Genomic DNA, 26,909 nt, shown 5'->3' on the forward strand with positions numbered 1-26,909 from the left:
AACCTGGAGGCGCTGAGGGGCATCTGTCGGCTTTAATGCATGAACGACAGACACTCGGTAGGGATGCACGCGCAAGTACAGGTGGAGTATTCGTCCCCATGATCGACGTGACAGTGTAAGTGGGCTGCTTCTGTGTTGGCAGCGCTGTGTAGCGCTTGCTTTGGATCTCTGACTGAGCTTTCTTTGTAAGAGACTCTGTGGCTGGTTGGACCCGTTGTTGGAAGTTAATCGCCAGTAGTGTTGGGCAATTGGAAGTTAGTCACCAGCAATGACGGAAGTACTGTTGGGCAGTTGGAGGTGAAGAGCCAGCAGTGATGGATGTTAGATGTGAGATGCATTGATGGAGGGTAGAGGTCTGAAGTGTTAGCGTAGGCTAACAATCTGTACATGTTCGACTTGGAGATTGAAAATTATTCATGATTATATATCTGTGTACTAGATGTCAATGACGATTTACATTCGTGTTTGAACTGGATGTCACAGTATTTAGGTAAAAAATACGTTATTTGGTTTGCAACAAAATCTTTCCTTAGCTAACCACATCCCTATTAGTAGTTAGTGGCTTTAGTGGTTAGAATCTTTTATTTATCTAGCGGTATCGACGCTCGCTGTATTGCAGTAGTTCGCGTGATGAAGATTTTTGTGAGATAAGGACTTAATGAAATGTATAATTGTTAAGATTTCTTTTTAGTTAGGGCCATTCTTTTGAATTAATTATTTGAAGTCAGGTTGTAATTTTTTGAGCAGTCAGATTGCGTTGCGCTAGAATACTGTGTGTCAGTGCTGAGATGATAAAAAGTAAAGAGAAAGTAGGCTCAGTACGTTCAGTTTTACTCAGCTGTTCCAGAATCAAATAACGTAGAAGTTTCATATTTTCAGTCATTCTGCAGTTTAAGTACAGAGATACTCATTGAAATAAATAAGTTTCAGCATGCCGGTTTCTTGCGACAGGCGTCGGGTTGAGTTGGTAGGACTCTGGAGCATTTTTTGGTAAATTACTGCCTCATTTTCTGGTGTTCTGGCACGTTTCGGAATGTTTTTTGACTTGTTCAAAACAGATCCTGTCTGACACCATTTTAGGATTAAGCGCTACGTGTCACTCTTTACTGGCACTTTTACCGCATCAAATGTCTTCTCAGCAACTTTCCACAATCAACAACCGCTGCTCCACTGTGGGAATGATCGTGCCCTTTATACAGCTCCACTCGTACTGACGAAGACCGCATGACGCTGTGAATCGGTGTGGATTACGTGGTTTCGTGTGAAATGCTATTATGATAACAATGCATAACTTTTTCACCTTCTAGGTTTGGTTTGATTTGGACAAGTAGTTTTGGAGAAAAGCTTACTAACGTTAGTATGGTCAGCCGTAGGATATACGCTGACGATTGCGTCCCATTAACCAATCACGCCGAGAAGTCAAGAGAGCACACATGTGAAATACAGTCACTTAGGATGGGACCAGTGACTATGGTATGTAACTTAAGAACTGACTAGGCCAAGCTATAGTTAATGTCTTATGAGTCCAGTTTGGGCTTTTCAGAAGCTGGTGGTCTGATTGTGCCACCGCTGTCACCGCACACATTGCAGGTGGACTGCCCGCACAATCAGACAACACCAGAGGCCACCTTCTATAGTCGTAACCTGAACACACCTTTCTGTCTTTTGACAATATTGTATTTTATTTATCTTTTGTATATTAAAGCATTTTAGTTTGATTTACATGTAATTAACTGTTACATTCACATGTCACTAAAGCGTCCTCTGAAGATTGATCGGAGACACTTTAAAAGAATAACTTTAGTTACAGCACGAAACTCGGTTATAATGTCCTCGACTGAATATCCACACAATTACATACAACAGAAATGACTGTCCTTTGTGTGTGATGTGCCTGCACGGCGAAGCCTAGAGTGGTGATTGGTAGCGACATGAAGACCTGGGTCATTAATGGGACGGTACAGCCAGTATGTGACGGTTGGCGTGCAGCTTGTTCAGACCGGAACGAATTGGGCTGCATATGAAGGCATGAAGCACTGACACGAAACTGCTCGTACTGCCAAATAGTTTCCTTTGATAGTTTCCCTAAAATAACTGTTCACAGTTACTATTGGCTCGAATCTGCAGCTCATTTAATATCCACAATAAATATAAGTTGCCCTTTGGATATCGCAAAGTGTAAAAATGAGGGTATAACTAAAGTATTTTTTTGTTGTTGTAATTTCTTGGTACGTGCTTCCTAAAAGCATCTCCTTTTTACAGGTTCCAGAATTTCACAGTAATCTGGAATCCATTTAATTTCTTCAACCTTCAAGATGAAACATAAAGAACCTGGTATGCAATTGAAATCGTTTACCTCTCCCTGAGCCTACATATGTGTTATTTATTAGTTAGTTTCTAGAACATTCATCTTAAGCACCAGTGGTCTTGGTTGATTAGTAATCAAAATGTCCTCTATCTCAGGTTCGAGCCACGTGACCGCTTAAATTTTGACAAAACAATCATCAGCAATGGCGCTCAAAACTTTCTGCCATAAAAAGTCAGCCTCGTACAGCCAACGGGCTTGTCAAGGAGGGCGGAGGAACGGACGGAGGTTTAAGGCACTCTTTTGCATTTGGGTTGGGAAACTGCCCATAAAGGCGGAAGAATCAGTAAAGATCAATGGCATGAGGATGCAGAAGCCAATGGAAAACACATTGATAAAGACACATAATGTGTACCCACACGACGCGTAGAATGTAATTGAAAAGGTGCAACGATGACCTCTCCATTGGCAAAATATTCCGGAATAGTCACCGATTCGGATCTCTTGAAGGGCCTGTCAAGGGGTAAGTGACCACGAGAAAAAGACTGAATAACCAACGGAAAGGTAACGTTCTACGAGTCGGAGCGTGGAATGGTACAAGTTTGAACGTGGTAAGGAAGCTACAAAATCCGAAAAGAGAAATCCTGAGGCTCAATTTAGATATAGTGGGGGTGGGGGGGGGGGGGGAGGCGGTGAAGTTAAATCGAAAGAAGACAAAGATTTCGGACCAGATGAATGTAGGATAATATGGACAGCGTCAGAAAATGGTATAACGGGAGTAGGAGTTGTTATGAAGTAGGGCAGAGAGTGAGTTCCTGTAAAGAGTTCAGTGATAGACTTGCTCTCTCTAAGAATCGACAGCAAACCAACACCGACATCCATAGCTCATGTATACAAGCAACATCGCAAGCCGAATATGAAGAGAGGGAGAAAGTATGTGAGGATGTTGTATGGGTGATTCAGTACTTACAGGGGCATAAAAATCAAGTAGTGATGAGGGATTGGAATGTTGTTGTGCACGAAGGAGTACAAGAAAGCATTACAGGAGAATAGGGGCTTGATACTAGAAATGAGGCAAGAGAAAGACTAAATGATTTCTGCAACAAATTTCATCTAGTAATAGCGAATACTGTTTTCAAAACTCACGAGAGGAGGATGCATACATGGAAAAGGCCGGGAGATACAAGTATCCAGTACGATTACATCATGGTCAGACAGAGATTCCGAAATCAGATACTGGAGGTTCAAAATGGTTCAAAAAATGGTTCAAATGGTTCTGAGCACTATGGGACTTAAGATCTGTGGTCATCAGTCCCCTAGAACTTAGAACTACTTAAACCTAACTAACCTAAGGATATCACACACATTTATGCCCGAGGCAGGATTCGAACCTGCGACCGTAGTAGTCGCGCCGTTCCGGACTGAGCGCCTGAACAGCTAGACCATCGCGGCCGGCAGATACTGGAGGTACGGCGTATCCAGGAAAAGATATAAACTCATATCACAATTTAGTAGTGATGAAGAGTACGCTGAAGTTTAATATACTAGTCAGGAAGAATCAATGGGCAAAGAAGTGGGATAAGGATGTACTGAGAAACGGTGAAATACACTCTAATGTCCCTAAGGCTATAGATACTGAGATAATGAATAGCTCAGTAGGCAGTTCAGTTAGGAGGACAACGGGCAATCACAGATGATGGAAATAAAAACATAGGTACAAAGAAGGTAGCTACGAAGAAACCATGGGTAACAGGAGAAATACTTCAGTTCATCGGTGAGAGAAGGAAGTACAAAAATTTTCAAGGACATTCAGCAATACAGAAACAAAAGTCACTTCGGAATGAAATAAATGGGAAGTGCAGGGAATTTAAGGTGAAATGGCTACATGAAAAACATGAAGAAACCGAAAAAAAAAATGATTATCGGAAAGACTGAATCAGCACATGCAAAACAACCTTCGGTCAAATTAAAAGCTAGTGTGATAACATTAAGAGTGCAACGGAAATTCCACTGCTAATGCAGAGGAGAGAGCGGATATGTGGAAAGAGTATACTGAAGGCCTATATGAGGGGGAAGATTTGTCTGATGTGATAGAAGAACAAACAGAGTCAATATAGAAGAGATGGGGGATCCAGTATTAGAATCAGAATTTAAGAGAGCTTTGGAGGACTTCAGATCAAATAAGGCAGAAGGGATAAGTAACATTACATCAGAATTTCTAAAATCATTGGGGGGAAGTGTAAACAAAATGACTATTCGCGCTGGTGTGTAGAATGTATCACTGGCGATGTACCATCTGACTTGCGGAATAACACCCACACAATTCCGAAGATTGTAAGAGCTGACAAGTGCGAGAGTTATCGCACAATCAGCTTAACAGCTCATGCATCCAAGTTACTAACAAGAAGAATATAAAGAAGAATGGAAAAGAAAATTGAAGACGCGTTAGATGACGATGAACTTGGCTCTAGGGTAAGTAAAGGCGCCAGAGAGGAAGTTCTGACGTTGTGGTTGATAATGGAACCAAGACAGATAAAAAATCAAGACGCAATCATAGAATCTGTCGACCTGGAAAAAGCGCTCGACAGTGGAAAATGGTGCAATACGTTCGAGACTCTAGGAAATATAGGTGGTAGGCTACAGAGAAATATGGGTTATATACATTATGTACGAGACCCAAGAGGAAACAATAAGAGCGGATGACCAAGAACGAAGTTTTCGGATTAAGAAGGGTGTACGACAGGTGGCGCTAGGTGGTGCTACGTTCTCTTTTCAAGACTGTTTTCGGTTTTCGCTCATTCGCATGCTAGCAGGAAGTGCCTTACAAACCGCTGCTGTGAGCTGTTGTTCGTGACGGATAAATGAGTGACTTGAACATTTTTACATGCTGTGGGTCTTAGCAGCTAAGATTTTGACAGTGCATTTATTTCATGGTAGGCCTGAACGTGTCGTACTCTCTTGTCAGTTAAAACCCGTTGTGTCAAAAATCTCTACACAGAATTTCCGACTGGTGCCATGGTGTATCACTTTCAATTTCCATCACAGTATGTATAATTAAATCACATTCCTTTTTTATATTCACGACTTCACCACTGCAAGACGCTGTTTTAATTCACTGAAAATGACTAACTATCCTAAGTAATTAACAAATATGTGAACCGTTTTTGTGACGGCATTTTCTTACATTTAATTACTCTTAATGACTACTTCCTTACTATATTTCCTTCAATGGTGCGTCCATCGATCCAATTACAACCAAAATTTGAACTTTTTACCCGTTATTCACACATCCGTGGGCGCAGTTTTTTGTAGCGACAAAGCTAAGTTAATTTATTTTGTATTGAACTAGATTTGTGATAAGCTGACTATATATATTTTGTGATAATTTTATTTTTGTTGTTTAGGACCAAAACCTATGGTGCTATGTGTCCTCGTGTGAGCCGTTAAATTATAGTGGTTAGCGGATTTCCCACTTCCCTTATATACGCGATTACACGTGAAAGAAAAAACAGCGTTTTGTGTTTTCATTTTACTTACCACAATGTGAAAGCAATCATAGAAATTTCATTTACCTCACAATGAAGAAATGAACTGTTACAAGTGATCATAAGATGTACTGTAAAAACGAATGTATGTGTTCCAACGCCAAACAAAGTTGTTGTTGTTGTTGTAGCAGTTTTTATCCATTTCGTACACTGTCGGAATATCCAGCGGTGAAGACTTATTTCAAAATCTTAGGAAACCCATAAAGATGATGATAAGTATATTTGCCAAATACTAAAAAGAAATGTTAATTTTGCAGTAACTGTATTTCCCATGTACCTTGGAGCAGCTACCTTGGTGGCAAGCATAAGTCCCAAGGCCCTTTAAAACGACGTAATTTTATGGGATGCATACTCCCCTCTGCCCTAATGGATATAATGCACGATACATAGAAAGTACGGCGGGTTCAGCATACTACCAACAGATGCAAGGAGTGTACAGCATTGGTACAAAATATTCTAAAATTTCTAGTTTAGTGCACACAGTTTACTCCGTACGTGGTGGATTTAAAATAGGCGTTTGGTTAAGCTCAGAGACTTCTTTTGCTCCGTATAGCATGCAAGAAGGGTGATGGACCTTGATGTGTTAAGTTTCTAGTGCTAGGATTAAGAACAGATACTTAGAAAATAAAATACTAGTAAAAATCTAGGGTGATCTTCAACTTTGGCGTTGGCCTCCATGTAATCTAAATCCCTATGTCCTTGTAGGAAAGTATTCGACTGTAGTTGTGAGCAACAATGTCTTAAGAACATCGTACTGTAACAGTGTAGCCATAAATAAGTGTGCTGAAATGAGACTAAACTGTAGACTCTTAATCGTTTTTGAAATTGTCGTGAGACACAGTTTCAGTTCTGAGGCATAAAGGACACAACGGTCCAATAAAAAAAAAAGAAGACATTCCATTTGCTGTCAGTCAATCTTTATTCTTACCATTAACAAGCCATCAGTGCAACAGTTCTTGACTAGAACCATCTCAAGAATATATTATTCAATTGCATTTGCTGAGTATAAACACGTAAATAAACTTTATATACTTTTAAGTAACACATCATTTTAGAGCCTGACTAGAGCTATGCACAGACATCATTACTTAATATACTTTTAACACAGCAACGACTCATCTGCTAAGCAGTTCACTCTCGTTTTTGGCACTTTGGTTACAAAGCAAAACATCTTCCTTAAGCTAAGGACATAGATTCATTACTTGGATAGATACTATTGTCGTGCCACTTTAAGAACCATTTACATACTATTCTTACACTTTTTAGAGACAGATCTTATTGAAATCACATATGTCAACAATTTCTGTAAATATAATGTATGTGGTAGTTAACATTTGATGTCGGGTTTCTCCAGCTTGTTTCCAATATATCCCAACGTTTGATAAAAAAGGTGAATATATCCTACAAAATGCCCACGTATAGATTTCTAAATAAAACTATTGTTATACTTCGTCCACTAAATTCGTCTCTCTATAAATGCAGAAGGAACGCTGAACCTTAAACAGAAAATCACCACTACAGATTACAGATTCGTGTTACTAAATTGCGGATGCAATGCATAATGCGCATTCTTTTATCGCCATGTCTGAAGTATTTTCATTCCTACAAAAATATATTTCCAGATATATCGTAAGTGCGATATGTTTCTTCTTTAGGGTTACTGAACTAATTCACACATGGAAATGGACTACAGCTGCGATGGTGCTTGAAAACATAATGGTGTGAGTGAAAGCTACTCAAAGCATGTCAAGTGTATTTTTTTAATTTTAAGGATACATGGATGTTCACAGCTACAGTAAACAACAGAAACGTACAGTATCCTTGTAATACAAAGAATCATGTTTTCCATTGCTATTAAGTGCAATTCTCATTTAAGTCGCTTTTATACGCAGTGTTTTATGTTTTATTTATATAAATGACTTTTGAGTCTATTACGTACGTTTAATTAGTGAATATGTTCGTTATTACGAATCGAAAATGTAACACCATAAAACGTAATGTAGGACACTTACAAAACGTAAAATGAGGAAGACCTCACAATGACGTCTCCAGTTACTGGTCGATATGATGTGTATGTGTAGGAGTAGCTGGCATACCTGTGTGCTAAAGTCACTATATGTGGTTCAAGTTTTATGAAATTCTTGAGTAATAGGAGCCTTTAAGGGTGAGGACAGTAGCTAATAACTCAAAATACGTGAAGATCTTTCATCATAAATATGTAAATTTCTTCGCATCAAGTGCAGGATACCAGTGAGCTCTATAGTAATTAATGAAACATCAAATTGCCCTAATCTACATGGGAAACGAAGCGTGGAATTATTTAAATTACTTTTCGTTTTGAAACCATGACTTGCAAGCTTCTCTCCTGATTAAATGAAAAAGATTTTTCATCATTTGTCGGATGCAGGCATGCGTGTAGAGCGTCAGCTTGTACTCCCTATGGTAATCTTTGTGAAAGCTGAAAACCATAACGGAAGAAATTTTTGCCAAGGAGGATATATAAATTTCTGAAATGGCTGTGAATACAGAGTTTCATGGTACGGGCAAGTAGTATAGCTCGATTATCAAGGATATCCTTACAGATTTATGGAAAAATGAGTAAATCTGACTAAAATAATCTGAATTTGAAGTTGAAGCAAAAAATACATAAAATAAGTTGAGTACATATAAGAGACAACAAAAATGGCTTTGAAACCAAGAAATTTAATGAGGTATCGAGTCATAATTACTGAGATTGATGCTGAAACTGTACAATGGACTCCTCTAACTTGTCATAATCACTTGGTTTCATCTCTGGTGAAACTACCCCTGTGTAGTCTGTATTTCCACCCTCATTTCTCGCGTCCACCAGCAGTGAAAATGTAGTAACACTCTTTTACGAAAGGCGGTAGTTAACTGACGCGTGCAAAGACATGGATAGTCAGCCACAGGAGATAACACTGACTCTGTTGTTAAATCACGAAGGTATTCGTATCAGCTACATGTAGCGCTGTGAACTAGTTGTATATTGTGTCCTGTATCGACGGAGAAGGGTCTACAGGGAGAGGTCGGCCATCATCTTGCGGAAGTCGGACAGCGTGTTGTAGTCTGGGTCGGAGTCTGTGTCTGCGCTGTCCTTGTTGGAGTCGGACTTGGCGAAGCTGGGGTTGTAGCGGCTGAGGGACAGCGGAACGGGCAGGAGCTCCGGCATCACAGAGTGGTGCGTGATCAGCGCGGTCAGGCTCGAAAACTCCTTCGTGAAGCCCTGCGGAAAGAGAGAGAAATTCACTGTGAACACCAAGCAGCAGATTCAAGGTATGAGATTTTCCTGAATGTATTGTATACTGTGACTAATGAAAGGAAGGAAAGAAGGATGAAGTTTGACGTTGAAAGTAGTATATTTTATCACAGATCACTCCCTTACATCATCATACCGTTACATCACGCACAAATTAAAGCTGTATGGATTTAATAATTTTTTTCACAATGAGTGGCCACAGTCATAATATATTTCTTTAATGTCAGTACCGCCATTAGACTGTTGCTTATTTACAGTGTTACATTTACACTTACACAATCATGATTTCGGCTTCAAAGTGTGATTATCAAGTGCTTTGTGAAAGCTGATTACACGATAACAGTGATATACATAACAAGTGATATAACCATATACGAATCCACATTTATAATGATTACTTACAAGTGTTATAAATTGCCTAAGATGATATACTGTCGTATTAAAATACACTAATAGATAGTCTAATCGTCTATATTTCTGGCAGAGCCTACGGCTTTGTTTCATCACTGAGTATACCATCTTGACTGAATGACAATTGGCTAAGTGTCAAATTGTCTCGGGCAAAGAAATTCCTGTTACAGGCAGGTGACTTTTTCTTTCCTTTTTAATCTTTGAACTCAGTGTCCGGTAGGATAAGAAGGGTTAGGAGCAAATTATTTTCTTTGGTAGCTGTTACATCTTGGCAGTACCTGTTTATCTTAGTATACAGTGAAGTTGCCTGCTAATAAACATAAACAGTTACAAATCTCTCGATAATGTTCGCTGCATCCATAAATATAACAGTCCAGCTAATCATTGACGTTGTCTAATGTACATTTTAGTACGTAAATGTACAACTTTGTAAATGAAATTAACACATCGCCAACTCTAAATTGTATATACTAAGATAAACAGGTACTGCAAAGATGTAACGACTACCAAAGAAAATAAATGGCTCCTAACCATCCATCTTAGGCAATTTATAACACTTGTAAGTAAGCATTATAAATATGGATTCTTATATGTTTATATTACTTGTTACGTATTTCACTGTTATTGTCTAATCTGCTTTCTGAAAACACTTTGAAGCCGAAATCATGATTGTGTGAGTGTAAATGTAACACTGTAAATAAACAACCGTCTAATGGCGGTACTGACTGTAAAGCTGTATATATTTATGTCTAGGCTCTGAATATACAAAAACGTCCACAGATTGGGGAATGTCCCAAAGAAACAAGGACTCGAAAAATCATTCCGCCAAAACAATACAGTACAGATAAATCTAAACGCCAAGAGCATCTCCACAGACAAATTCTGCAAAGCTTGACTCTATCAGTCAAACTGCAGCCCATGTCAATCGGTATACATAGGCCAAACATACAGACATTTCAAAACGAAATATTCTGAGCACATTGGAGCTTTAAAATGTGACAGTACACACACCATTTCCGCAGATCATCTCTTATGAGAAAACCACCACCCCAACAACACTGAGATTGATGTTGAAGCCCCCAGAGAAATCAGTACCCTATATCAAAAACTCACAACAAAGAAGGACTACCACACACAAAAAGTAATTATACAACGAATGAAAGCCTTGAACGAAAATACCTACTCTGCTACAAAATACTGTTAGGGAAACTCAATGGTCTACATAAATACACTTCCACCCACGAAACGTATTAATTAAACACCCTCAATAATCCGAAACCATATGTTGCATTCTCAGGCCCACTACACCACACTCCTGTTTCCATCTCTCTCTCTCTCTCTCTCTCTCTCTCTCTCTCTGTCTCTCAAATTCACTCTTTACGCGAGCGCGCGCGCGCATACACACACACACACACACACACACACACACACACACCAGGCCACGTGACATCCCGTCACATAACATCATTTATCTCCCAACGGACACAACAGACACACCACAATAGTTTTCACGAAACACTTAGAATTAGGGACGCATTGAATAAACGGCAAACAATGAACAACTGAGCAGCGACAACAACACACCACCGTTCACAGGATATGTAGACAGAAGTGTCTGCACAAACCGCGTTTAGTGGTGAATACTTGAGAAGTAAATGTGTGAGAGCTAAGTTATGTTTAAGAAAAGTGTGAAAACAACGTAATCAATAGCAACAGAAAGAGAAATTTACCAAAGAAACAAAACACGCAAAAAATGTAAGTACAGTAACATACATGGACGTCCAAAATTAAAGCAAATCGGTGTTTCCCGTCCTGTGGTTAATTCACGATTTAATCATACAGACTGTCAACATATCCGTACGATCGTGTTCTGTACGGAAGATGGCATTTCGGTCATCGGAAAACCACGCCGACGATGACTTCAGGGCATGTATAAAACAGGGTAGTGTTTGTATGGTAGTCCCACATTCACAATAGCTGTGAACACAGTCGCAGATGGAGCAGTATGGCATAGGGGAGACACCTGCCAGACTCTCTACGGTGGAGGTTCAAATGGTTCAAATGGCTCTGAGCACTATGGGATTTAACTGCTGTCGCCATCAGTCCCCTAGAACTTAGAACTACTTAAACCTAACTAACCTAAGGACATCACACACATCCACGCCCGGAGCAGGATTCGAACCTGAGACCGTAGCGGTCGTGCGCCTAGAACCGCTCGGCCATTCCGGCCGGCCTACGGTGGAGGACCATAGGAAGAATGGAAGCAGGACAGTCGCAAACTCATGTGGCCCGATGGCTTTACGTGAATCGTTGTGTTATTTCTTGGGTGTGGCACGGAGACGAGGGCAAGGCCGGTAACATGCGATATCAGAAAGAGAGGACCGTTATTTGGCTGTAAAGGCACGGCGGTACCGACTTAGTACTGCGTAGCAACTGGCATCGGACCTCGCTACATCCACTGGACGTGTTGTATCGAGGCAAACGTTTGTAAAGAAGGCTTCGACAGAGCGGCCTTTGTTGTCGGAGACCAGCTATATTTGTGTCTCAGACGCGTCTTCGCAGAAAGAACGTCTAGTGTGGAGTCGTCAACATGCCACCGGCACAGTCGAGGAGTGAGCCAATGTTTTCTTCACAGATGAGTCCCGACTTGGTCTAGAGAGTGATTCTCGATGGATTCGCATCTGAAGAGAATGTGGAACCCGATTTTGAGACCTGAACATTGTGGAAAGAGACCGATATTGAGGAGGGTCGCTAAAGGCGTGGGCAGGGATTTTGTTGACCTCTTCATGAAATTATACGGGTGAATCAGGAAGCTTTAACTGTTGCCAGGTAACGAGACGAGGTCTTGGGACCTCATTTACGGTTGTTGCAAAGTCCTGTGTCGTATTTATGGGCGATAATGCTCGACCTCACAGAGCACGAGTGGTTGATGTTTTCTTGGAAACGGAACATACTGCACGCATGGCGTGGCCTGCTCGCTCTCCCGATTTGAATCTCATGGAGCATGTCTGGGCTGCACTAGGGAGACGGGTTGCATCACGTCAACATCCACCTACCACTCTCCAAGACAGGTCCGCAGGAAGAATGGGCTTTATTGCCTCAACATGAAACTGATAACGTTATTCACAGCATGCTCCGTCGTTGTCAGGCCTGTATTGCTGCCAGAGGTGGTCACACCCCATACTGAGAGCATTAACCAGTTGTCGGAATGGGTGTGCAAATCTGTTAACTTGGAAAAAAAGAAGAACATTTTCGTCTACTGTTGTGCATGTTGCAGTCGTTTACATTCAGTTTTCTTGACATTGTTTCTACTTTGCTATCACCTGTTTTGCGGCAAAATAAACGCAGCCTTGCAAAATTTTAGTTTGTTGCTTTAATTTTAGACACCAGTGTATACAACCACTATCCACAAAAATGTAGGCTTCAAAAATGTACGAATTTTCTTTATGACTATTTTACACATGACATGCTCTTATAACGACGAAAAAGGCCGACGTGTACAAACGTATTTTCTCGACCAATGTAATTTTCAGATGAACAAACGAAACAAAACGAATGAATATATATATATATATATATATATATGTTTCTATTTTTATGGATACAATAGATATGCGATTATAAACTTTGTACTATATTTCGCGGAAATAAATATGAGCCACAGAAGATAAAACATAGTTATTGAAATACATCGTTGAGAAGAAAAAGAAGCAGTGTTTTGCATAAAGCCAAGTACAGAAAAACCCAAACTCTAGATATAAGATACATGAGAAATTAATAACAAAGTAACCTTCCATTCTTCCATATTTTCAAAATCTTTTCTTACAGAAGAACAGATTGGATCTGGAATGGGAAGATCTTGCTTAGACGGTGTTTTCCCCGCCTGCCAAAATATTGAAAAACACAGGGAATACAGTAGCCCCATATACACAGCCTTCGGTAACGTTAATAGAATTAAAGTATCGAAAAGAATGGTATATTTCAGCATGAAATAGGTGTAATTCCACGTTTTGACATACAAAACAAACCAAAGCACAAAAATGAAGTTCATTTTGGGAACCGTCTCTCAACGTGCGAACAAGGTGCTCTCTGTCACCCACATTATTTAATATATGCATGTAGGATGCACACATATGACAGAGTAAATCAGTGCACCACTATAAGTTTAATGTTAAAGTTATAAATACTCTCTTTTTTACAAATGAAATAATTTCAGTGAACTAGGAAGATTAATTACAGACAGCACTTTCATCCTTGCACAAGGAATTAGATGATTATAATATCATCATGCCCAAAGATGGAACTAAGATAATGGCATTCAATGGTAAGGAGGACTGAATAGCAAAACATCGCTAGGAAGAAAATATGTAATTTTATATCTGGGAAATGAGATATCATATATTACATCCAGTGATCAAGAATTCAAGCTGTAAAAATATCTATTACTGGTAGGCACTATAAATTGTACTGTCCTCAAAGAAGGTACGAAAGGGTCACTACCAAAATTTTGTAACGTGATGGCTGATCAGTTCTAATGTATGGGTCGGTGTCATGGACTACAAACGCCAGTCAACAGAGCAGGACCAATGCAGCACAAATGACACTCCTAACAACTACCTGGTTACAAATACACGGTTCCGAAAAAGAAAACTGAAATTAGAAATGGACTGAGCGTCGCAAGCATACTTCATAAAACAGAGGAGCATAAAAAGAAATGGCATGAATACATTCAAAAGGTGTGAGTTGAACTATTACCTACACCAACATACACCTCAAGGGAAACTAAAAGCTGTTCTAAGAAGAGATGGAAAATTCAGTTGCAATCTACTTGAAACTGGAACACCAAGGATTTCTGTGTGTGTGTGTGTGTGTGTGTGTGAGTGTGTGTGTGTGTGTGTGTGTGTGTGTGCGCGGTAGAAAGATTATCTCTGCAAGTTGCTTCTGCCGCATGCTTTAGAATACAATCCGTCGATCGGGAGCTTCTAATAGCTTGCGGGAAAATTTCTGGTAGATCGTGATACCGCTCAGTCGACTCATAGTTGATTGTGTAAGGGTGAGGTTGTGCACGTTATGATTTTCTAGTGTCTATCAGACACCTGTTAATGTAAATAGTTTGAAATACTCACTGATGTTAAATTAGGTTCATTCTAATGACGTATTCACGCAACGGAAATATCACTTTCATTTATAATGGGAAACCGGTTACTTCTTTAAAGGAGAAATGTGTGTATTTACGTGCTATTCAGGTATAATACACTCCTGGAAATTGAAATAAGAACACCGTGAATTCATTGTCCCAGGAAGGGGAAACTTTATTGACACATTCCTGGGGTCAGATACATCACATGATCACACTGACAGAACCACAGGCACATAGACACAGGCAACAGAGCATGCACAATGTCGGCACTAGTACAGTGTATATCCACCTTTCGCAGCAATGCAGGCTGCTATTCTCCCATGGAGACGATCGTAGAGATGCTGGATGTAGTCCTGTGGAACGGCTTGCCATGCCATTTCCACCTGGCGCCTCAGTTGGACCAGCATTCGTGCTGGACGTGCAGACCGCGTGAGACGACGCTTCATCCAGTCCCAAACATGCTCAATGGGGGACAGATCCGGAGATCTTGCTGGCCAGGGTAGTTGACTTACACCTTCTAGAGCACGTTGGGTGGCACGGGATACATGCGGACGTGCATTGTCCTGTTGGAACAGCAAGTTCCCTTGCCGGTCTAGGAATGGTAGAACGATGGGTTCGATGACGGTTTGGATGTACCGTGCACTATTCAGTGTCCCCTTGACGATCACCAGTGGTGTACGGCCAGTGTAGGAGATCGCTCCCCACACCATGATGCTGGGTGTTGGCCCTGTGTGCCTCGGTCGTATGCAGTCCTGATTGTGGCGCTCACCTGCACGGCGCCAAACACGCATACGACCATCATTGGCACCAAGGCAGAAGCGACTCTCATCGCTGAAGACGACACGTCTCCATTCGTCCCTCCAGTCACGCCTGTCGCGACACCACTGGAGGCGGGCTTCACGATGTTGGGGCGTGAGCGGAAGACGGCCTAACGGTGTGCGGGACCGTAGCCCAGCTTCATGGAGACGGTTGAGAATGGTCCTCGCCGATACCCCAGGAGCAACAGTGTCCCTAATTTGCTGGGAAGTGGCGGTGCGGTCCCCTACGGCACTGCGTAGGATCCTACGGTCTTGGCGTGCATCCGTGCGTCGCTGCGGTCTGGTCCCAGGTCGACGGGCACGTGCACCTTTCGCCGACCACTGGCGACAACATCGATGTACTGTGGAGACCTCACGCCCCACGTGTTGAGCAATTCGGCGGTACGTTCACCCGGCCTCCCGCATGCCCACTATACGCCCTCGCTCAAAGTCCGTCAACTGCACATACGGTTCACGTCCACGCTGTCGCGGCATGCTACCAGTGTTAAAGACTGCGATGGAGCTCCGTATGCCACGGCAAACTGGCTGACACTGACGGCGGCGGTGCACAAATGCTGCGCAGCTAGCGCCATTCGACGGCCAACACCGCGGTTCCTGGTGTGTCCGCTGTGCCGTGCGTGTGATCATTGCTTATACAGCCCTCTCGCAGTGTCCGGAGCAAGTATGGTGGGTCTGACACACCGGTGTCAATGTGTTCTTTTTTCCATTTCCAGGAGTGTATATGGGAAGAAAGGGAACGTCGAGCGTTACTTCAAATTCGTTGGCTCTGGGATTGACAATTACTTCCCTCTGCGCTAAGGGAGGAAGGGGTACGGTAGCTAAAATCTAAACTTACACTCCCCATGAACCATGGACCTTGCCGTTGGTTGGGAGGCTTGCGTGCCACAGCGATACAGATGGCCGTACCATAGGTGCAACCACAACGGAGGGGTATCTGTTGAGAGGCCAGACAAACGTGTGGTTCTTGAAGAGGGGCAGCAGCCTTATCAGTAGTTGCAGGGTTAACAGTCTGGTTGATTGACTGATCTGGCATTGCAACACTAACCACAACGGCCTTGCTGTGCTGGTACTGCGAACGGCTGAATGCAAGGGGAAACTAGAGCCATGATTTTTCCCGAGGGCATGCAGCTTTACTGTATGGTTAAATGATGATGGCGTCCTCTTGGGTAAAATATTCCGGAGGTAAAATAGTCCCCCCATTCGGATCTCCGGGCGGGTACTACTCAAGAGGACGTCGTTATCAGGAGAAACAAAACTGGCGTTCTACGGATCAGAGCGTGGAATGTCAGATCCCTTAATCGGGCAGGTAGGTTAGAAAATTTAAAAAGGGAAATGGATAGGTTGAAGTTAGATACAGTGGGAATTAGTGAAGTTCGGTGGCAGGAGGAACAAGACTTTTGGTCAGGTGAGTACAGGGTTATAAATACAAAATCAAATAGGGGTAATGCAGGAGTAGGTTTAATAATGAATAAAAAAATAAGAGTGTGGGTAAGCTACTACCAATAGCATAGTGAACGCATTATTGTGGCCAAGATAGACACGAAGCCCATGCCTACTACAGTAGTACAAGTTCTTATGCCAACTAACTCTGTGGTTGATGAAGAAATTGATGAAGTCTCTGATGAGATAAAAGAAATTATTCAGGTAGTGAAGGGAGACGAAAATTTAATAGTTATGGGTGACTGGAATTCGAGAGTAGGAAAAGGGAGAGAAGGAAACATAGTGGGTGAATATGGATTGGGGAAGAGAAATGAAAGAGGAAGGCGTCTGGTAGAATTTTGCACAGAGCATAACTTAATCATAGCTAACACTTGGTTCAAGACTCATAAAAGAAGGTTGTATACATGGAAGAATCCTGGAGATACTAGAAGGTATCAGATAGATTACATAATGGTAAGACAGAGATTTAGGAACCAGGTTTTAAATTGTAAGATATTTCCAGCGGCAGATGTAGACTCTGACCACAATGTATTGGTTACGAACTGTAGATTTAAACTGAAGAAACTGCAAAAAGGTGGGAATTTAAGGAGATGGGACCTGGATAAACTGAAAGAACCAGAGGTTGTACAGAGTTTCAGGGAGAGCATAAGGGAACAATTGTCACAAATGGGGGAAAGAAATACAGTAGAAGAATAATGGGTAGCTCTGAGGGATGAAGTAGTGAAGGCAGCAGAGGATCAAGTAGGTAAAAAGACGAGGGCTAGTAGAAATCCTTGGGTAACAGAAGAAATATAGAATTTAATTGATGAAAGGGGAAAATAAAAAAAAACGCAGTAAATGAAGCAGGCAAAAGGAAATACAAATGTCTCAAAAATGAGATCGACAGGATGTGCAAAATGGCTAACCAGGGATGGCTAGAGGACAAATGTAAGGATGTAGTGGCTTAACTCACTAGGGGTAAGATAGATACTGCCTACAGGAAAATTACAGAGACGTTTGGAGAAAAGAGAGCCACTTGTATGAATATCAAAAGCTCAGATGGAAACCCAGTTCTAAGCAAAGAAGGGAAAGCAGGAAGGTGGAAGGAGTATATAGAGGGTCTATGCAAGGGAAGAGGATGCATGGAAGAGGATGTAGATGAAGATGAAATGGGAGATACAATACTGCGTGAAGAGTTTGACAAAGCACTGCAAGACCTAAGTCAAAACAAGGCCCCGGGAGTAGACAACATTCCATTAGAACTACTGACAGCCTTGGGAGAGCCAGTCCTGACAAAACTCTACCATCTGATGAGCAAGATGTATGAGACAGGCGAAATACACTCAGACTTCAAGAAGAATATAATAATTCCAATCCCAAAGAAAGGAGGTGCTGACAGATGTGAAAATTACCGACCTATCAGTTTAATAAGTCACGGATACAAAATACTAACGCGAATTCTTTACAGACGAATGGAAAAACTCGTAGAAGCCAACCTCGGCGAAGATTAGTTTGGATTCCGCAGAAATGATGGAACACGTGAGGCAATACTGACCCTACGATATATCTTAGATAATAGATTAAGGAAAGGCAAACCTACATTTCTAGCGTATGTGGACTTACAGAAAGCTTTTGACAATGTTGACTGGAATACTCTCTTTCAAATTCTAAAGGTGGCAGGGGTAAAATACAGGGAGCGAAAGGCTATTTACAATTTGTACAGAAACCAGATGGCAGTTATAAGAGTCGAGGGGCATGAAAGGGAAGCAGTGGTTGGTTGGGAAGGGAGTGAGTCAGGGTTGTAGCCTCTCCCCAATGCTATTCAATCTGTATAATGAGCAAGCAGTAAAGGAAACAAAAGAAAAGTTCGGAGTAGGCATTAAAATCCATGGAGAAGAAATAAAAACTTTGAGGTTCGCCGATGACATTGCAATTCTGTCAGAGACAGCAAAGGACTTGGAAAAGCAGTGTCTTGAAAGGAGGATATAAGATGAACAACAACAAAAGCAAAACGAGGATAATAGAATGTAGTCGAATTAAGTCGGGTGATGCTGAGGGAATTAAATTAGAAAATGAGAGACTTAAAGTAGTAAAGGAGTTTTGCTATTTGGGGAGCAAAATAACGATGATGGTCCAAGTAGAGAGGATATAAAATGTAGACTGGCCACGGCAAGGAAAGCGTTTATGAAGAAGAGAAATTTTTTAACATCGAATATAGATTTAAGTGTCAGGAAGTTGTTTCTTAAAGTATTTGTATGGAGTGTACCCATGTATGGAAGTGAAACATGGACGATAAATAGTTTGGACAAGAAGAGAATAGAAGCTTTCGAAATGTGGTGCTACAGAAGAATGCTGAAGATTAGATGGGTAGGTCACATAAGTAATGAGGAGGTATTGAATAGAATTGGGGAGAAGAGGAGTTTGTGGCACAACTTGACAAGAAGAAGTGACTGGTTGGTAGGGCATATTCTGAGGCATCAAGGGATCACAAATTTAGCATTGGAGGGCAGCGTGGAGGGTAAAAATCGTAGAGGGAGACCAAGAGATGAATACACTAAGCAGATTCAGAAGGATGTATGTTGCAGTAAGTACTGGGACATGAAGAAGCTTGCACAGGATAGAGTAGCATGGAGAGCTGCATCAAACCAGTCTCAGGACTCAAGACAACAACAACAACAATTAACTTTTTTTAAATCATTAGACAATAGTAAAATGGCAAGTGAGGTGTCGTTCCGATTTTCAAACATTACTGCACAGGATAAGAAACCTTAAGAAAACGATGACTTAACTGAAACAGCATTTTTAGAATCTGTGCATTCGTTATTAGATAGTTTTAAAAATAAAACTGAGGTAATGTCTATTACGAAATCTGCAAATTGTTCTGCAGGTACAATAATGAGGATGGTTCCGATTATGACTTGTGGTGTTACCTCATAAATTAAAAGTGACTTTGTTCGCTGCTGATTTTTCCTTCAACATGACGAATCAACGACTATACTTTTTATAGGTCAGTTGGCTATTTTTGCAAGAACAGCTTTTGATAATTTCGAAATAAGAAGGGAACTGTTAAATATTATACCCATAACAGGAGGCACTACAAGTGAGGACATGATTTACATTTAAACTCGTTCTCTGAAAATGGTTCAAATGGATCTGAGCACTATGGGACTTAACATCGGTGGTCATCAGTCCCCTAGAACTTAGAACTACTTAAACCTAACTAACCTAAGGACATCACACACATCCATGCCCGAGGCAGGATTCGAACCCGCGACCGCAGCGGTCGCGCGGTTCCAGACTGTAGCGCCTAGAACCGCTCGGCCACCCCGGCCGGCTGTCTGAAAATATTTGGCCTCTTGTTGCTAAAGAAAAATACTTTGTTTCCGTCCAAATTGGTCTCTAAGTCAAGACAATGTTCAGATCAAAACGTCCATGTGGGGTTTCTTTTTCTATTATGGGTGAATTTATAAAAACAAATACGGAAACAGCTTGACAGATGAACATTTCCACAACTGTATTCTGATGACCACCACCTACTCCCTCAACATTAAAAATTTTGCTGCCGACAAAAAAGCGCCATCCTTTTCATTAGCCCGATACAAAAAAATTTGTTCTTATGTTTGTAATTTATTACCAACTACTCTTTGTTGTGTGCAATTAAATTTAAATTTCTTCTTCCTAAATAGATTTCAATTAAAGTTCATTTCACATTTACTAAAAATGTGATCTTGTAGGGAACAAATGTAAGATTTTTTAAAGTTTCTACTCGTGCCCTAATTTTTTTCATAGCTCTCAGTATGATTTAAGAACAATATGGTAAGTCAGAAGCTTTACAAGAGCTGTGAGCACTGCTGTAGTGGAAAGCGTACCGTGTTGTCATTCATTTCTGGAGTTCAATCGGGTCCGCATTACCAAATATGTAGATCTGTACGGTGCTTCAGACTGACAAGAGAGACAGTTCACTTGGGGAATTTTGTTGTTTCCAGAGGGTTATGCTGCAACATAATTTTTAATCAGTTGAATTTTCTAAAATATTTAAAATCGATAAAACTAGGAATTATGTATTTTTTTAACTTGGGAATGAGCAGAATCACACAGTGTACAAGAGGGAGAAATCCGTTTACATCTAAACATCTTATGTTTCTCCTATTAAAGTAGTTTAACTTATTTTGAACGTATAGTTCTTTTGAAACTTAAAAGATATATTTCCTTTTGCTAATACGTCTTTCTTGACTGATGGAGATGTTGTGTCATCTCTGGGACTTTCAGCTGAGTTTCAGCTAAATGTTTGTAATTTTTATGAGTTTTACTTGTAGTTTTTAATTTTCCGATTTGGATTTTCCTACTTGTGTTTGTTCTTGAATTTTATAACGCTTTTTGCGAACACATGGTCGAAACACGTTTTTGGACAGTGAATTAAATGCATTAAGAGTATTTGCTAGTATGATTCGTAACCAATTCAAAGGCTATTTGAGTGCTCTTACATTCGTACATTGTACATGCGAGGTATATTACAGACATATCCGCACATTGTCCACGTGGGAAAAGCAAGGGGACACAGCAAGTACATTGTTTAAGGCAGTAAAACACTAACAATTGTGGCATGACGTGAGATGACAAGTAACTGCAAGTTTACGACGATAACGAGACAATTTGAGACGTAGCACGAGTTCGGAGTAGGGAAAGGTAAGGTAGGAAATGGCCCATGCCCTAAGTAGATTAAACACTGTCACCAAGAAACCCTGAGACATGATTACAGATTCACGTCTCATTGTGAGAGAAGACAGAATTCAATTAGTGGAAGTATAAGCTGGTATTGAAAACGACGTACTGAAGTCTAATAGCTTTGTTTTCTTGCACACGTGAAATGCTGTGGGAGGCAGGTGCGACAGAATGTTGGAATGGTTGGTTGTCTCCAAGTATATCAAACGTCATACTCTGAAGCAGCTTACGAATTTCGCAAGTGTATTGCGACGCACATTTCAACAGTTTTATGACTGGCAAGCACCGCCATCTACAAAGAAACAATGTCATAACTGCGAGTGAAAGAAAAACCATAGACAAAGGGGATTGTTAGCATAAGAGTTTAATAGAGCTTTGGAGTGCTTGCCGACAAATAAAGCAGAATTTGTAGACAACATTCTTTCAGCATTTCTGAGAGTAGGGGGAGTGGCAACGAAGCGTCTATCAAAGTTGGTATGTAGAATCTATGATTCTGGAGACATACCGTGAGAATTTAAGAAAAAATGTTCACACACTCAATCCTGTAGATAGCAAGGGCAGATAAGTGCAACACTATCGCACAAACACGTTGACGGCTCATGTATCCAAGCCGCTGACAAGAATAATACACAGAAGGATAGTAAAAAAACTCAATATCTGTTGTGTATTGATAAGTTAGATTTCGGAAAGGTAATAGCACTAGAGGGCAGCTCTAACGTTGCGATTAATGACTGAAGGAAGAGTGTAAAAAAAAAAAAAAAATCAAGAGACGCTCAGAGGATTTGTCGCCGTAAATAAATTCTACATTGTAAAATGGCGGTAGACGTTCAAACTTCTCAGAAAAATACGTGTAAGCCAAACGTAAAAGCAGGTAGTATACAGTAAGTACATAAGAGCCAAAAGGAAGCAATAAGACTGTTCGGATTAAAAAATGTGCCGCACAGGGATATTGTCCTGAGTCTCTACTGTTCTATCTACTCGTCAAAGAAGCAATGTCGAAAATAAAAGAAAGTTTAGAGAGTGGGCTTAAAATACAAGGTAAAATGATAACAATGGTAAGATTCCCTGATGACATTGCTAACCTCAGGGAAATTAAAATAACAGCTAACGTGTTGAATGGAATGAATACTGTAATGAGTAAATAATACGGATAGGGAGTAAACCGAAGAAAGACGAAACTAAAGTGGAGTAGCAGAAATGAGATGAGCGATAAACTAAACATCAAAACTAGGGAACATGACGTATACGAAATAGAGGAATTCTGCTACCTTGAAAACAAAGTAAGACATGTCGTACGAAACACGGAGATGAAAAGTGGCCTGACGAAGGCATTGCTGACCAAGAAAAGTCTGTAGCATCAAACACTGGCCGTAATATGCGGAAGAAATTCCTGAGAATGCGTGTTTTCAGGAAAGAATAGTGTGCTAGTGAATTTTTTGACTGGGTAAAAACAGAAGAGCGTAAGTGAACTGTTATGAGATAGGGCATGGGTAGGTTCTCTGCAGAACCTGCGAAGAATGGGACGTAGAGAGAAGACTGACAAGAAGGACGGAAAGGTTGAGAATACACGGTTAACACATCGAGGAATAACATCCACGTAACTAGAGGGAGCTGTAGACGGTAAAAGTTATAGTAGAAAACAGAGTCGGGTTGGATCCAGAAAATTGCAGCAGGAGAAGGCTGATATTGTATTACATCCAGCAAACTGCAACAGGTTCTGCAGTGCAAGTGATACTGCGAGATGAAGAGGGATTCAAGGCGCTCTGCATAAAACCATTCAAAAGATTGTTGACAAAAGAATCCGTTCATTGTGTGTCTCTGATAGTGACAAGATATCATTTATTACAAGGTAGGAACAGTAGCTGATATTGGCCATACAACCACTTCGGAACGAAATGTTGTGGAGCAAGTGCATCATAAGAACAACTGGAGCAGAGTGAAAGCTTGAGAACCAGATTAGACGCCAACAAAACAAGTCGGTAGCGTCTGCTGTCGATCAGACTGTTAGAGTGACTGCAGACCCACCTTGATCTTGTACCCCTTGGCGGTGCGCAGGATGAGGTAGTGCGCGATGCCGGACGGCTGGAAGTCCCTGGGGACGCGCAGCGACAGCGCGTAGCAGCCGGGCTTGCTGGTGCTCTCGCGCACCATGAACGCGCCCTCCGGTTCACGGCCCAGCACCTCCAGCGCGATCTCCCTGCGAACAAGGTCATCGCACACATGAACTCGTGTAGCACTGGTGGAACGGCATATCAACCGGTCTCACTGCTGATCTCGTGAACAATTATTATATTTCCCCTTATCAAGGGCTAGCACCTCCAACGTAATCTCCTTGTCAAACACAGTAACACCACAGTCTAACACGTACAGTCACGACACTCCTGCTCATTTTTGTCATCCAATTCGACAGCAGCGCTCCTAGCTGACAGAAGTCTATACTGCTGGATACTACAGAGGGGTCCAAAAAAATGTATCCACTGTTTAAAAGTTCATAACTGGCAAACTACGTGACAGAGTTGTCTCATCTTTGGTAGTGTAATAGTTTGTAGTTCCGGCAATCGCCGCAAAAGCGTTGTATTCCGCTGTTTTGTTTTGTCATATGCCAGTCACCAGATAGTTAGTGTTGTGTTATTAGTTGCACCTAGTTACTCGAGTAAACATGGCTGGCGCAAGGCTTACATTCGATGAAAGGAAGTCAGTTTTGAAGTGGCATTTTAAGTACGAAAACATTAACGAGGTTCAACGGCAATGGCGAAATGAGTATCAAACAGAGCCACCGACACGTTTAACGATTCGTTAAACGAGTGGTTTACTAACATGGTGCGCAACAATGAAGAGTTTGCAGAGATGATTGTGTGGTCTGATGAGGCACAGTTCAAACTCAATGGTACGGTAAATTGCCACAACTGCATCTACTGGTCCGCCGAAAATCCGAACGTCCATGTAGACAAAGCCGTGAATTTGCCAGGAGTAACTGTGTGGTGTGGGTTGTCTTACCAGGGCTTAATTGGGCCATTCTTCTTTGACGGCACAGTTACCGGTGGGGTGTATCCTCAGAAGCTTCAGACATCCATTTTACCTACCATCCAGGACTTGTATGGAAACGGAAGAGTTTACTTTCAAATCGTGTTAGGGAGTATCTCGATGAAAATTTACCACGAAGATGTATAGGCCGTAGAGGTGCTGTGGAGTATCTGCCACGTTCACCAGACCTAACCCATCTGGACTTTTACCTGTGGGGAACACTAAAGGACGTCGTTTATCGGCTTCGAGAATTCATCGTACATTCATTTGCAAATATCCAACTGAACACGTTGCAATCAGTAGTTCGTGCTGCAGTTCGGCAGCATCGTTTGTCTGTGGATGTTAATGGTGACTATTTCGAACACTTACAGAGATATCTTTAAGTTGGACTTTAAGCTACACTTTCACCAAAAATGAGACAATTAGTCTGCAAGTTACGGACTTTTTAAACAGTGTATACATTTTTTTGGACCCCTCTGTATATCAAGTGAGTGTGAATAGTATCGTTAGTACCATTTTCTAAAACAATTTTTGCAGTAGGAAGTGTATGTAGAGCCACAAAAATCGACACTAATTAAAGAAAAAAGTGCAAATGCGAATAGGATTCACGCTCCAACGTTTCTCTACAGATTTAACTATGCATTCGTTATTGCCATTTTTTATTCATTTTCTTAATTTTTGAGTTATGTTAACGTGATATGTTGATTGGCAATTGCACGTGCGCTGACTTTGTCTGCTTCCGTCCCTGTTGCTATTACTGGTGAGATTTGACTGAAGATGCCAAAGATGGAAGTAATAGAGCCGGCCATAGGGCTTTTGTTGTTAAGTAAAGGTTGAAATGTTCCGTGAGATACTGAAACCTCGTGCCAAATAACGGAAATGCAATCTTGCATCATTTACCAATATTAGTCTTCTTTGAAACATAGTAGATGCCATATGCGTCGTAGGCATAGACTGTCAGGGAATGTTTGCATGCCGAATGAGAAGTTCGTAATGGATCTGCGATGCTAGTTGAAAGACTACCTATTGAACCCACTGTTATTGACTAGTGGATTATAGCCTAACGGTTTAAAATAGTTCGACCGAGTGCAACTGATAAAGGCTGATCAGTCACTACTTGCTATTTGCGCGGGAACTGTTTCCTATCAAATCCAACGAAACTAAATAGGATGTCAGGTATCAATAATTGGTACGTACTTTGTTGTTAATGTTCTATATCTTTTGTCGAAAGAGCACGAATGAGGCAGTTACTCTCTTCGTCTGACAGAGTGATAACGGTTAACTCATCACAGGTCACCTATTAATGTCGTCACACGCCAATATTCTTCGTGTGGCACTGAATACACAATCCTCACTGCAGTCCAAATCGCGGTTGTCCGGCGAGGTTGACGCGTAATCACGATGCATGAATGAACACTTAAACACATCACACAAATCACTCAATTAACGTCGTTCACGTATTTACTGGAGGCCAGGCCCACGGATTTGGGTGATACGCACAGCCGTTAAACAATTGTAGACGCGGTCGGTCGTCCCGCCGCAATCTGCAAAGTTCGCTTAGCAGCCAACAACTTACTCGGGTCTCAACACCGACTTCTCTCTGGGGGCGCTCGACTATCGATAGTACATACTGCGACCTTACACACTGCCGGCCTGGCGCGGTGATGGGACGGCCTCATATCTACAGTATGTGACCAAAAGTAAGGGGCCTATCACCCCTTACGTATTGAGAACAATATACACTACTTGATAAAAAGTATCCGGCCACCCCAAAAACATACGTTTTTCATATTAGGTGCATTGCGCTGACACCTACTGCCAGGTACTCCATAACAGCGACCTCAGTAGTCACTAGACATCGTGAGAGGGCAGAATCGGACGCTGTACGCGAGATTTTCACCCTTCTAAACATTCCTAGGTCCACAACCTGTTGAGATGGATGAAGTCACAAGGGAGGAGGTACGCACTGCATTTATTCCATACACAGGCGCACTCTCGGGGAAAATCGCCCGCATTCTGAAGAAACACCAGGTCGGAACTGTGTTTTGTCCTGCAAATAAAACTCGTGCACTGGTGGGGAGCGCCAAAGATGACCTCGGTTTGAGGAAGGCCGGCGTGTACCAGATTCCGTGTCAATGTGGCAAGTCGTATATTGGTCAGACGATGCGTACCGTCGAGGATCGATGCCGTGAACACCAGAGGCACACTCGACTGATGTATCCTAGCAAGTCGGCAGTCGCTGAACATT

General features: G+C 41.5%; 1 protein-coding gene across 1 annotated transcript in view; it reads right to left on the minus strand.

The window, feature by feature from the left end:
- Nucleotides 1-6,760: 6,760 nt before the first annotated feature.
- The window catches only part of LOC126162381 (EGFR adapter protein-like), a 1,239,193-nt gene continuing 1,219,044 nt past the window's right edge, over nt 6,761-26,909 (minus strand). The window contains exons 10-11 of the mRNA XM_049918894.1: nt 23,663-23,834; nt 6,761-9,094 (exon numbers count right to left, since the gene is read on the minus strand). Of these exons, the coding sequence (XP_049774851.1) occupies nt 8,885-9,094; nt 23,663-23,834 (382 nt within the window). The 3' untranslated portion in view covers nt 6,761-8,884. The remainder of the gene's footprint in view (nt 9,095-23,662; nt 23,835-26,909) is intronic.

Source organism: Schistocerca cancellata, chromosome 1 (assembly GCF_023864275.1).
Source record: "Schistocerca cancellata isolate TAMUIC-IGC-003103 chromosome 1, iqSchCanc2.1, whole genome shotgun sequence".
NCBI lineage: Eukaryota > Metazoa > Arthropoda > Insecta > Orthoptera > Acrididae > Schistocerca > Schistocerca cancellata.